The following is a 13,196-nucleotide window of genomic DNA, read 5'->3' as shown; positions in this document are numbered from 1 at the left end:
CATCCATTATATCATTAGCATTCTACTCAAGCTCGAGTGGAGAGCGACAGTATATCAATAAGCCTTTTGCTCAAGTTTGCATGAGTTGTCAAATCCTGGCTGCCACTGGGATTTCTAGTTGTGGGCTTCTGTTTGAAAGACAACATGTGGGACGGTTGCATAAAGGGTTTTGACAGATGTCTCCCTTGCACTGCTTGTTGCTACTCTGAAGCCTGGGTTATACTTCGTTGTACGACGGTGTATACATTGATCATGGTAATGATCCCTCATGTTCCCTCATCCCCCGCCTAGATGAGATGTCCTATGAGGCCGGGATAAAGGTACAACTTCACACTCTGACAGAGCCTCCATTCCTCCATGAGCTGGGCTTCGGGGTCTCCCCCGGTTTCCAAACGTTCGTTTCCGTCCAAGAGCAGAGGGTAGCGTATCATGTCTGTCCGAGTTTGCTGCCTGCATGTCCCAAGACACAAATAGCCACTCACATACACCCTCCTTCCAATCCCACGTTTCCATCCGTGGTCCCCTAGGAATGAATCCATCTGTCCATTAGGCTTCATTTAAGCCTGATTTAGACACATATTTGTGTATTTGGAAGCGTGTCCGAGTCCGCCATTGGTTTGGAGGTGCAAACAACACAGGTATCAGCGTTGAGTTAAAGTTAAAGTGATGCATTTTTCTGTCCTAGCGCAAAACTATGGTTAAACCTGCTGTAAGTGATATTTTTTGGTTAAAACAAAACGTTTTTTTGTAAAAGAAAATGAAGCCTTGAATTCATGGATATTTTTAGTGTTTTGTCGCATTCCTAAGCCAATAATTTGATGACCGGCTGCGTTTCTGCGTTACCGGAGACATTAGCATATTTCTGCCGGTCATCAAATTATTTGCTTAGGAATGCGACAAAAACTAAAACAAATCCATAAATTCAAGGCTTCATGGGGTGTGTAATTGATATAAAATAACGAAATAAGTCGTTTTTTGGGTGAACTACTCCTTTAAGTATCATAGTGCAGGGACATGCAACATGAAAAATGAAGACGGAAGTCCAAATATTCATTTTTCGAGCTCCCGAGCAACAAAAAGTACCCAAGTCCTTGCAAGAAATACCTTTGTTTGCACCTCTAATACACTCATGTGACGGCGATTCATTTACCATATTCGCACGTACTAGGGCGTGACATCTCTGTAGCTAAGGTAATACAGTACTTAGTTGCATGGCACGCAACCAAGTATAAGTCATGCATTATACTTTTATACTTCGCCATACGACCATGTCGCTCGCTGCAGATACTCAAAAGTCAGTTTCTTCAGGCGAACAACGTGGCCATAAGACAAAGTATAAAGTATTACATTGTTACATGTTGCTTTGCTACATTGTCAACAGATATCCCTTCCTAGTCATCATTGTCCTTTATGTGGTATAGTTATCCTGGAACTAGGCTAACACATTCCATTTCAGTTAACACATCCAGCCAGACCTTTAGCATCAGTGCTGTTGTATGGCTTCATGCTTTCAGCAACATGCAGTTGAACATGTTTGTTTTGCAATTAACCGTTAAGTGCTGTGAAGATGACCAGCTGTATTTCTGGTTAATGTCATCTTGTGGGATAAGGCAATTTTATATTAACATGTATTACCCACTAAGGATGAGGCTGATCCCGCCATCGGCATGAGGCATGGAATTTAATCTCCAGTATGACTGGTTATGAAAGTTTATGGGCAGCTACTTCAGTTCAATAATGGCTTAATCAAGTTTGGTATTAGTGCACAGCTTCAGCGGCTTACATTCTATCTCTGTCACTTGATATTGAGTAAATGTCCATTAGCTTATTAGAGCTGGCAAGGCCACATTTGTTGGAGATGACTGAGAATTACAATACAAGAAACCTCAATGTGGTTCTCAGCACCATTTGTTAGTGATGTCTGCACAGGTCTGTCACTAATTATAGGCTAGCTCCACTAAGAATTGCTTGCTTGTGCTAAATGCTCAAAAGCCCTGGTGATAGCAGTCTTTATAAATAATTGGTTTGGCGGTTTTGTCCTGTCGCCTGTTATTTCAAAAGATTGTTGTAACAACGCTTTCAGGCAGCAACTGAAAGTTTTGTTGGTGGTTAGCATTGTGACCAAGACATACCTTTGGTCTTAAAGACAACTCTAAACTGAATTTATTGGCAGTTCTTTGAGAACCATACCAGTGCCAATACATGCCATTATCTATTCACAGCTTATAATTAGAGACCATTTTCCGTTAATTACTTAGATTTAGCTAATGCTTAGTTACTCCGTCCAAAGCCATTACATTGTTACCAAACTTACCTGAATTACTGAGTCAATGTTGGCCAAACGCCATTGCACAGTCAACCAAGTCATGGGTGTTTGTAAATAATTTCTCCAGGGATTAATTTGCCTTATTGCCTACACTTTTCAAATTACCTAACTCAAGAAAGTTTTAAGTCTCTGGATGTTTGTTTACATACTGTGCTGAAATTAATTAAATCCAATGGGTTCCTTGAAAAGCCACGGAATGCTTTGGCAATAATGTCAAGTATACAGTGAATCATGGGCCTGTAAGTGTAACTCAAGTGCTGTGGGTTCATGAGAAAACGTATTAAGTATATTTTAAGATTCAGTTAGATGATGCTCTTATAATTCCCTGAGGTACTCATGAATGCATTGACCCGCACTTCACCTTTTAATGAAACCTCTAATGAGACTGAAAATTGAGACAATCTCTTCCATTTATTCTGCTGAATTGCTCGGCTTCGGACAATCAGGTTTTTTTAAAGTGTTGTTAATCAACAAATCTGTCAAAGTAAGCTTAGATAGGTTTTTATATATATTATACGTTTTGTAGACAACTTTAATTTATTTTCTCGCCTTAAATTCTTGTATAAAATCTGTTAGGAAAAACAATCTTCCATTCTCAAGGATTCTCAACAATTTGTCCATTGATTGTGGTGTCCTGTCTGAAACTACACATTTTATAGACTATATTAAGTCTGTCTCCATTTCCCATGGTACTCTGCTTCCTCCCCAGGACTAGAGCTGCATCAGTAATTTTATGCATGATGTTTGCTTGCTGCTATTCGTGAGCCATTTTATTACCTGCAATATTGTGATGTGTATTGTCTGATTTGAGATTGCAGTAGCACCCAGATCCACATTCTCATTTGATTAAGTTTTCGGTATTTCATTGTGGATGACATATTTGTGTTGGATTCTATCTGCTTGTGTTTCGTTGGTTTTCCGCTGGGCTGGGCTTGAGTGACGTGTGATTGACTGCGACCCCATGAGAGGAAACATGCACTCTTGTTCTCTTTCAGCTTCAGTACCTCCCTCCTCCTTGGGGAGATTGCAAGTCCACTCCCATAGACTCGGAATTCTTCTCCACGTACAGCATCACTGCCTGTCGCATTGACTGTGAGACGCGCTACCTGGTGGAGAACTGCAACTGCAGGATGGTTCATATGCCCGGTACACACGCAGACTGCCTTCAGCAAGCATGATTCCTCCTGATTGGATAAAGCAGGGATAAAATCAAGTTTTCTGTAGGGCTGTCCTCAACTAAAGAAAGTGTTAGTCGACTAATAGTCATTGGAATTGAGTTACTGTAACTTACTGTAGCCCTATAAACATCGTCCTAGGAAGAATAGCAAGAACAGCTGATTTGGCCCAGATCACTGGCCTAGCGGTCCGGGCACCTAGGCTCATAAGTAGCGTGACAGCGCACCGCGGATTCGAGTCCCGTTCCTGACGGCCTTTGCTGCATGTCTCTCTCCATCTCTATCCCCCTGTTTCCTGTCCATCTCTACTATAAAATTATAAGTAGTGGGTCGCAATGCTCTGCTATTTTAAATGTTGGGAATTTGGGGGAATTTGTTTGGAAAAAAATTTAAAATGTTTTCGCCTATACTCAATGTAGGGATGCTGGGTTTAAAGTTGTTCATCAACTAATCTGCAAAATAGTGTCATGCAGAGACCAGCCTTTTCAGGTTGGTGAGGTTGAGAACTGAATATTCTAATTTATTTAACAGTGTTCACTGGCTATTGACCTAGTGTATAGACTGGTAGAATTAACGGGTTATATAGAGTATCTATTTACAAGAGATGTGCTCATCAATTAGAAATAAATAAATTCTGAATGGAAAAAAAGACGACTATAATCAACTAACACAACCGTAGTTAAGATCAAACCCACTGATTAATCTATTATTCGACTAGGATGGGACATCCCTAGTTTTCTGTCATGAGCAAACTATCGGAAAACAAGATGATGCCATGGAAAAAAGACTGTGCTTTTTGATGTGGCTGGTATATAACATGATTATGATCTATTTTGTGTTCTATGGAACAGGGTCCTCTACGGTCTGTACACCGGAGCAGTACAAAGAGTGTGCTGACCCAGCTTTAGGTGAGGCAACAAACAATACAGCACTCTCTGCATTTGATAAAGTGTCACAGATGAACATCACATGTCACTGCACTACACTATATGGACTTGAATGCACATTGCACTGACATAATTGTTCCTTAATGGAAGTGCTGTAATGCTTATTGTTTGCATAAATTGCTGAGTTGCAGTCAACCAAGTCAGTTCTGCGCATAGTAGTGCCATAACAGTAATGAGTCTCATCCTTTTTATAGAACTCATGCACAAACTTGGGGTAAGCTCATTCATGAGCTGTCTATGCTTTTGATTCATGTCAAATTAATAATACAGGGCTGTTTCTTTTTCCTCAATCCCAATTTCAGTCATTATTTGCTTTCATGGAAAGTGAACGATGGCAGCAAATAGTTTTCTGTTGTGTGCGTGGTCTAGATTTGTAGCTTTTATTTATAAAAAAAAAAAATTGTGCCAAATACAAGACCGTCTGTGTGCAGCCTTGTGTTTCAGTGGTCACAACATTTCAATGACTTTAATCATCCACAGACTTTTTGGTAGAGAAAGACAACGATTACTGTGTGTGTGAGACCCCGTGCAGCATGACTCGCTATGGCAAGGAGCTGTCCATGGTTAGGATCCCCAGTAAGGCCTCTGCCAAATATCTGGCTAAGAAATTCAACAAAACTGAGCAATATATCGGGTAAGTATTAAATGGTAGTAGTTAGGTAATTGTATATGAATTAATCTTCTTTTTCTTCTCTTTTTTTTAAATGAAAAGATGTACAGTAGCATACAGTAGCATGACTTTGGTCTCCATCGTTCACCTTCAATGTAACAATAATGAAAGACGATATACATCCAGAGGGTTCATTTAACAGTAAATGAGTTAAAAGCTGTTTATGCTTTTATACTCGTTCGTTGTACGACAAATGGTAAACACAGCCTATTTACAAACTCAAAAGGCCTCGTGAAGCGATGCGTTGTGAGCTTGTAGATTGGCTAGTTTAACTAGTTTTAGAAAATTAATGCAATTTAAAAAAACATTTGGCATATAATGACATGCCCAAGATGGAGACATTAGGTTGCGGTTAAATGACCACTCTGGATTTAGCTGTGCAGGGAATGTTCATGGTGTCATTTGGCATTATGTTATATCATCAGAAGTAACAAACCTGCTGTCTGTCTTCTCTCCAGAGAAAATTTATTGGTTTTGGACATCTTCTTTGAAGCACTGAATTATGAGAAGATTGAGCAGAAGAAGGCCTATGAAATTGCAGGGCTCCTTGGTGAGATTCACGCTGCATGAGCTTAATTTATACTCCGTAGTATGACGGTGCCGCTTGCCGCTGCACCTTGGTTGTTAATTTGAAAATCTATTCTCGTCGGCAAGCAACACCATCGTGCGATGGAGTAAGAATTAAGCATTAGGCCTACTGTTGCTGAAAAGATTAAAGCCGGGCCAGGGGGCAGAGCGCATGATCGATCGGCCAGGGGGCAGAGTGCATGATCGAGCACCGCCAACCACTATGCTGTCTTATGCAGTCCCAGTGCACGGTGGACAAGCCAGGTTCAGAAAAGCACTATACAGTTGCATTATGGTGCTAAATAATACTGTAATAACCCATTAAAGCTTGACGTTGCATTGCTTTACAACAAACACATGCCTGCAGCTGCAGAGCTTACAAGCCTTACTACATTTTTTTCTCACACAAGTTCAAAGCATGTGAGAGTTAAGGTCCTTACACACCGGGGCGATTTTTTTCGGGCGAATAATACGCTTTTTTTAAAAACCTTATAAAGTCAATGCAAGCGTACATGGCGCGAAAAAGCGGAAAAGCGAAGCGAAAAAGCGTCTTTTAATTATTCGGAACGAGTCCGAATTTTGCGTATATTCGCACATTCGCCGGTGTGTAAGGACCTTAAGAGTTCAGCACCACGGACAGTGATCATTTTGGAACCCACTTCAACTAATGAGCAATACTGTCAGTTGTCAAAAGCTAGAGCCCGCACAGTCCATACATACTATAATGGTTAGTGTGGCTGGGGCAGCCGCCCTCCAGTCCTCCCTGAAGTTCCGCCCCTGTTTCGTATATTCATATATTGTACTGCAGTGGTTTTCAAACCTTTTGTGCCCATCAATTGAAAACACAAAGTGTGAATAGGCATTAACTCGTGCCCCGTTTGTCATAAATTCACAAAATGTTTTACACATAATGCCTCTCCCCATGAGGAACAAATTTGCCTGAGTTATGCCTGTTCTAATTTGCATTTTCAATTGAGTGCTATAGCGCCCCCCTTTGGCCAATGGGAGAAAGATTTGTTTCTTGCCCATTTGGCAACACTACCATTCTGCAAAGTTTTTCAAAAAGTCGGGTATGCCAGAACTAACAAAAAGTGTTACTATAATAGTATATAGATATTATAGGGTGCCTGCGCCTATTGTGCTTGGCCTCCTGATAAAATGAAATAAATTTGAAAATGTTCACCTATGCTTTTTGTATAGTTGTATAGTTTATATTGCAATAATAATGAGTTGTTGACACAAAATCCCAAGGTACACCTGGACTTGTCTCACGGCACAACGGAGTGCCTCGGCACATCATTTGAGAACCACTGTCGTACTGTTATTACCTACTGTCAGCTCTTTTTGTGTCCATCCATTTGAAACTGTGAAACTCAAACATAATGCATTATGGTAATTTCATACCGTGGCAATGTGTAGTTGAGCTGGTGAGAAGTTGTCTGCATGGAACAAATTAATTCATCACTGTTAAAGGAGCACTTCACCCATTTTCAATATTATCTTCATCTAATTGGTCCTCACCTAATGCTCATTTAAAGATGGCACCATTAATGTCTACTCCTCCTGCGTCTCATAATAGAAACTTCAGCCTAACTTTTACTGGAAAGTTAGCATGCTGAAATAGAAGCCATTGTTCTTGCATTAATAAAATAAATAAATGATCTTGTTGGAAATAATTAAACCTGCCTACCTGAACTGTGCACAGCCACCGAGCAAGAGACAGAATATCTTGTAATGAGCTCTAGTGAGGACCAATTATACGAAGATAGGTTGAAAATGGGTGAAGTGGTCCTTTAAATGACTTGTCCATATTTGTCCATCTGTCTTTGGCTAGGTGACATTGGAGGTCAGATGGGGCTGTTTATTGGAGCCAGTGTTCTAACAATACTGGAAATATTTGACTATCTATACGAGGTAAAGTGTTGGCTCTCAATTAAGTACATTTGTATCAATTAGATTACATTTTTTTCCCTTGATATGGATAAGATACATAAGTGAATTGCTCACACTTGAATAACTCATTACTACATTTGTCTGTAGTGCTAATCTAATGTTTTTGTATTTAGGTGTTTAAGGATAAAGTTTTGGGTTACTTCATACGCAAGAAACGGCCACGGCGTAGTCAGAGCGACAATCTGGTAATTTTTGTCTCAATGCATTGGATTATAGAAACAAAAAAATATATACAAAAAAAGAAAAATGTTTGCTCTCACAGTGAATTTGAAGGGCTTTTAAAGTAAAGCCCTCGACATAAGTAAACAAATATGTATCAGCGCTGCAGTGCAAATGTATTACTTTTCATCCGCCAGAGCAAAGAGGACCCATATTTTGAGACAGCATAATTTATCATTTATAGTCAGTAACCTGCACCTGTAACCTGTCTTGTTACACTACACAATTACTCAAATCAATACATCTAATAATATCCACATACATGTAAATACAAATTATTATAATATTATACAAAGAATGCTATATTTTCATATGATTACAACAATCCACAATAGTTTGGAAAGATGACTACTTACCTGTACCAGCTTAGCATGTCTTCAACCAAGACTTGGAAACCATGCTTGCAAACATGCATTCAAGTGTCTCCTTAACCACTTATGCCCTATATACTTCATGCATTGTATGATAAATAGCCGGTCTACAAACTGCAATGCATTAAGAGCTCGTAGAGAGAGTAGATTTTTTTTTATTTTTTATAATAATAATAATTGAAAACATTAGAACATTTGTGAATGCATTTATGCATGTATTTAATTTGTCCACAATAGGGGGCCAGGGTTAATGTGGTTAAGGCCAAGCAGTCCCTGTGCTCATCCTATTTCATGGGGATTTACTGCCTGAGTGCCCTGAAACCTCAGTCTAACAGACCATTAGGATTAAAAGCTTGATCCCTCAGGACTTTTCATTATGATTCCATGTAGTATTTCTATGTTCAGAGAATATGAAATTGATTCCCCCCTTTGTTTCCATCACACAATAAAACACACATGAGAATTTTAATAGATAAATAACATATGTTAAATAAATATTTTACCATATTTGTGCATGAAAAACAACTCTTTGCCATATTACAGTTGATACCATTATTACGGTACATGGGAAGCTGCCCAGGAAGTACAGATTGTTGGTAATGACCGCTTGAACCAGCCCCATCACTAAACCAGTATGAGATTACTGATTCTGTCCACTTCCAAAAGGTTTTTTTTAAACGTGGACTCTTTCAGTCATACAGTAGGTAATGTAGGATGTACAAGCGCTGTTATGAGACTCTATTTGATTTGGCTGCTACTGTGCATTAAAAAAAAACATTTCAATCTTGTGAGTGCAGACATTTTCATTTTTTTACCTGAAATATATTTACTATTATTTTTGTAGCTGGCCTACTAAAGCAATTCGAATTGTAAGTGGCACTCCCTTATGTGTCAGACAAACCCACGTTTTTTTTTCATCTCTAACAATAAGAAAGTGTTAAAGTATTTCATGTGTTGCATTGGACACCATAACATTTTTACTTTGCTTGAAGTTACCGAAAAAGCCATGGGTTTTGTCTCTGCATGCGTATTTGTGTAGTTGCATGTATGGTTGCTTCAGTTATAGAATTTGGTTCAGCAGCTGGTGTGGAAGAAAAGATTGAAATAAGTTGTTTATTCTCCCTCAAATGATTGAATATGTAAATCTAAGCGCACACACTTATTGGATTTTTTTTTACTAATGAGTCAGTAATTATACGTTTTTGCATTTTATCTAACATGAAAGAAACTAAATTAGTAAGGAAGTTAAGAACAGCCATAGTAGCAAAACTATTCTCTGAGGTGTCAAGTATTTAGATTTTTTTATGCTTTTACAAGGGACAAGGAGTTAATGTAGTGTGATTATGTACAGTATCCGTCATCATTCATACCATATTATCATCTGCATCTAGTGAATCATCGTCTGTGCCTCTTAGGCTTTGCTATCATATATGTTTAATCGTATTTCTACTGAGACATTCACATCTAAACAACCCCAGCAATGAAGTCATTCATGCTTGCTTAAAGGAGTAGTTCACCCCAAAAATTACTTATTTTCTATCAATTAGACACCCCATGAAGCCTTGTTTTTGTCGCATTCCTAAGCCAATAATTTGATGACCGGCTGAGTCTCCGACAGTAGACTTCCTAAGCCAAATTACTGTCTTAGGAATGCGACAAAAACAAAACAATCCCCATGAATGCAAGGCTTCATGGGGTGTGTAATTGATAGAAAATAAGTAATTTTTGGGGTGAACTACTCCTTTAACACTATGCAAGTTTGACTTTCATTCTATCGGTGATCAATGAATGTCAACGTTTCTAGATGACAGTAATCTGAAAAGCAATGTCTAACTCTCGCTCTCACAGTTCCTATATAAGTCATTTTTTAGGTGCCAGTGTCATTGTAGATGGAAACACAAAAAAAGTCATTTAATATATTCTCTAGCTAGGTTACGTAGCATTGTAGGGGTGCAACAGTAATTCAAACTAATCGATTGAATCAATTATAAAAACAATTGTTAATTGACTTCAATGAAAATCATCGGAAAATTTGAAGTTTCGCTTTTTTTCTTGCAATTTGTTTTTTAAATAGCAAAAATAGCAGATCTACAAGCTCACTCGCATTATGAGCTTGTAGATGGACTATTTTTGTGCGACACTGTTGTACAAAAAAAGTATTAAATAGGGCTTAAGTGTTAATCAGACTAATTGATTTAGCCGATTAGAAAATAAATCTGTGAAAAGAATTCACATCGATTCATTGATGTTAAAAACCAAAACAAATTGTTACAAAAAAACGTGCTTCTCGGTTATTTGATTAATTGATAAAGTAATCAATAAAATAATTGCTGAGAAAATAATCGATAGTTGCAGCCCTATAGCATTGCATTGTGTTTATTTTCATTTCAGTCACCCTCACCCATCTTTCTTTTCATCATGTCTATTCCAGGAGTTTCCAGAGAACCCAACCAGCCCTGGTGTCACGCCTAATCATGCCCCCAGGTAGCAAACCCCATTGCTAATAGATCCTCCCTCCCATGCTGTCCCTCTTTTTCAGACATTCTAGACATCATTTCATACATCATTCCTCTACGGTCACGTGGGGTTGAAGCTGATTTGGTTGGGTTTTTCGTAGTTTGCCTTCTCCACAAAACATTGGGTGATTTATATGACTCATAGCCGGATGCAGTGAAAAAAAGGTTGAGTTCAATGATTGCCACTACCTCAGGCTAGGTTAGTTCAGTGTATTTCTGTGATTATTGGCTTAACAACAGAAGTGTGTTGGTTGGATTCTCCAAGAACATAACTTTTGACTCTTGGCAGCACTACACAAACTTGTTCCCATCTTTTCATTGAATAATGATGCTTTCTTTCCCTTAGGATAAATTGCAGTATTCACGTGAAAACAAATAAACACCACATTTTATTTTAAGTGGTGATCTTAAATACGCTGTATTTGTTTTCCCGCAGCACAAAGGTCCATTTTAGAGGGACTGCATCAGAGGCTGTGCCCAATAACATCACTAGATGCATTACTTTGTGATGTTATCACAGGTCTGCATGCAATGAGTTTACAAAGAAAACTAAATGGTTCTTTGTCTGCTGGAATAAACATTACACCAATGTGACTACTACGTAGTAGCATCGCTTTTTTATCCACATATCAGCAATATCAACTGAACAACCACCTTTGTACACATAGGGTATGCAGACACAATGTGGATGTTATAGTGTCTGTATCTATACAGACTTTAACATACTAATATAAAAATCAGGACTAAAATGTGCTGTTTTCTTTCCTTCCTTCTCCCTCCTGCTGTTCATCTTACACTATCTTTTCTCCATTTTCTTTGCACTCTTTCCTCTACCCGTGAAACTCATCTGATGTTGCTGCCCTCTTAACCTCCAAATCCATCATAATCATCTCCATAACATTTGCCCATCGGTATCGCATACATCATTCATTGTCTCCAATGATGTTCTGAACTTGTGTCTTGTCTGTTTACCATGCTCAACAATCATATTTTGAATTGTTTCTTGTTTTATTGTCTTTCATTCTTTGCCTATCTTGTCTTGACACCTTTGGTCCCGGCTGAATTTGATCCATTTTTCCATGTCCATTTATGATTGTTCCGCCCTCTCTATTTTTATCTGTGATTCATGTCTTTCCTTCATCACCATTCCCCTCATCATCCCTCCCTTAATATGGTTGAACACGTCTTCCCTCCTTCCCTTCCCTTGTTTTGCAGAGCACCTGTGACACCCTCCGGAGTCACTCGGACAGTGTCGGATTCACGCCGAACATGTTACCTCGTCACCCGACTCTAGGCAACTTTGAGGAATTTGCTTGTTGACGACATAAAGTAGGGGCGGGTGGGCGGGATATCTGGGGATTGACAGCAAACTGTGAAATAATTTATGTATTACAGAAAAGGGTGAGTGTATACTCAAACATTTAGTAGACTTTATCAATGCCTGAATAGAAATAGAATACTATCATAAAGAAAATGACCACTTCCAAAACAGAACTCAGGTTTAATTGCCATGGTATGGCATTGACTTAAATTCATTTGTGTCTCATGCTGTGGATTCTTCGTATTTTTTCAAGTATTTTTTTCATTCATTCAAGTGAAAGTGTAAAAAAAAGGGGTATTCTAAACAGTGGTGAAATAAGTTACATAGATCAATTGTAGATTTTTTTCTGTAAATCAATCAAAGAGAATAGCCATGGATTAGAATACATAGCACTATAGTCTATAATCAGTTTAAATGGGGAAGTCTCAAGGCATCTAAATAGTGCCATGGTGAGTGACTACCAAACCCCATGACATGCTCAACTGTGACAAGATGATAATGGGGCAGAAGACACGCTCATACTCGTGCCTAGGCTGGTCTGTGTCAAAATACTTGTTTTTTGGGAAAGACTACTGTTTTTCATTGCTGCCTTTGCTACTGTGAGGCTCTTAAATGTCTCATTGATTAGAAGAATGTATCTAGTCACTAAAGCATCTGGAATATGCCCTGGCTTACATTATTGGAAGGTCAGTGGATGGAACTGATGTAAGAGTGCAAATTGACTCGTTTTGATTTCCTTTGGGCAGCTGGAGTGTTTCATCGGATGTTATAGCATTTACTCCATGGCCAGTTTTTGAACGTTATTGTTCAAAGGGAATGCTGTGAGGCAAATTCGGTGATTGTATCTTTATATATTTATACAGCTGATGATTCAAGTTAGCCTACATGTTCCCCTGTTTTGGGGATTTTGTTGTTATGTTAGGCATACGGTCACAAAAAAGAAAAGCATTTAGCCTGCTTCAGGAGTCGGCCCCTTTTTATGTGTTATGAGTGGGTTCGTTAAAACAGAAACAATCAGGCTTTCTTTTGCATTAGTTGTTATCGCAGAACTATGGATTTTTCCATGATCATGTACTACCGATGGCTTAACAGTGTCCATCAGCACAATCTCCTGTGATAGTAATCTATTCT

At 38.7% G+C, this 13,196-nt stretch overlaps 1 protein-coding gene across 1 annotated transcript in view; it reads left to right on the top strand.

The window, feature by feature from the left end:
- Window positions 1–12,068, top strand: part of asic1c (acid-sensing (proton-gated) ion channel 1c) — a gene marked incomplete at its 5' end in the record, with an annotated part of 113,180 nt that extends 101,112 nt beyond the window's left edge. Inside the window, 8 exons of the mRNA XM_080439279.1 lie at window positions 3,322–3,472; window positions 4,353–4,409; window positions 4,929–5,082; window positions 5,577–5,668; window positions 7,520–7,599; window positions 7,752–7,823; window positions 10,660–10,712; window positions 11,960–12,068. Coding sequence (XP_080295405.1) covers window positions 3,322–3,472; window positions 4,353–4,409; window positions 4,929–5,082; window positions 5,577–5,668; window positions 7,520–7,599; window positions 7,752–7,823; window positions 10,660–10,712; window positions 11,960–12,038 — 738 coding nt within the window. The 3' untranslated portion in view covers window positions 12,039–12,068. The remainder of the gene's footprint in view (window positions 1–3,321; window positions 3,473–4,352; window positions 4,410–4,928; window positions 5,083–5,576; window positions 5,669–7,519; window positions 7,600–7,751; window positions 7,824–10,659; window positions 10,713–11,959) is intronic.
- Between the last annotated feature and the right edge of the window lie 1,128 nt (window positions 12,069–13,196).

The sequence above is a fragment of the Gymnoscopelus braueri genome, assembly GCF_963280865.1.
Source record: "Gymnoscopelus braueri genome assembly, chromosome: 10".
Lineage (NCBI taxonomy): Eukaryota > Metazoa > Chordata > Actinopteri > Myctophiformes > Myctophidae > Gymnoscopelus > Gymnoscopelus braueri.
This window is presented reverse-complemented; position numbering and strand designations above follow the sequence as displayed.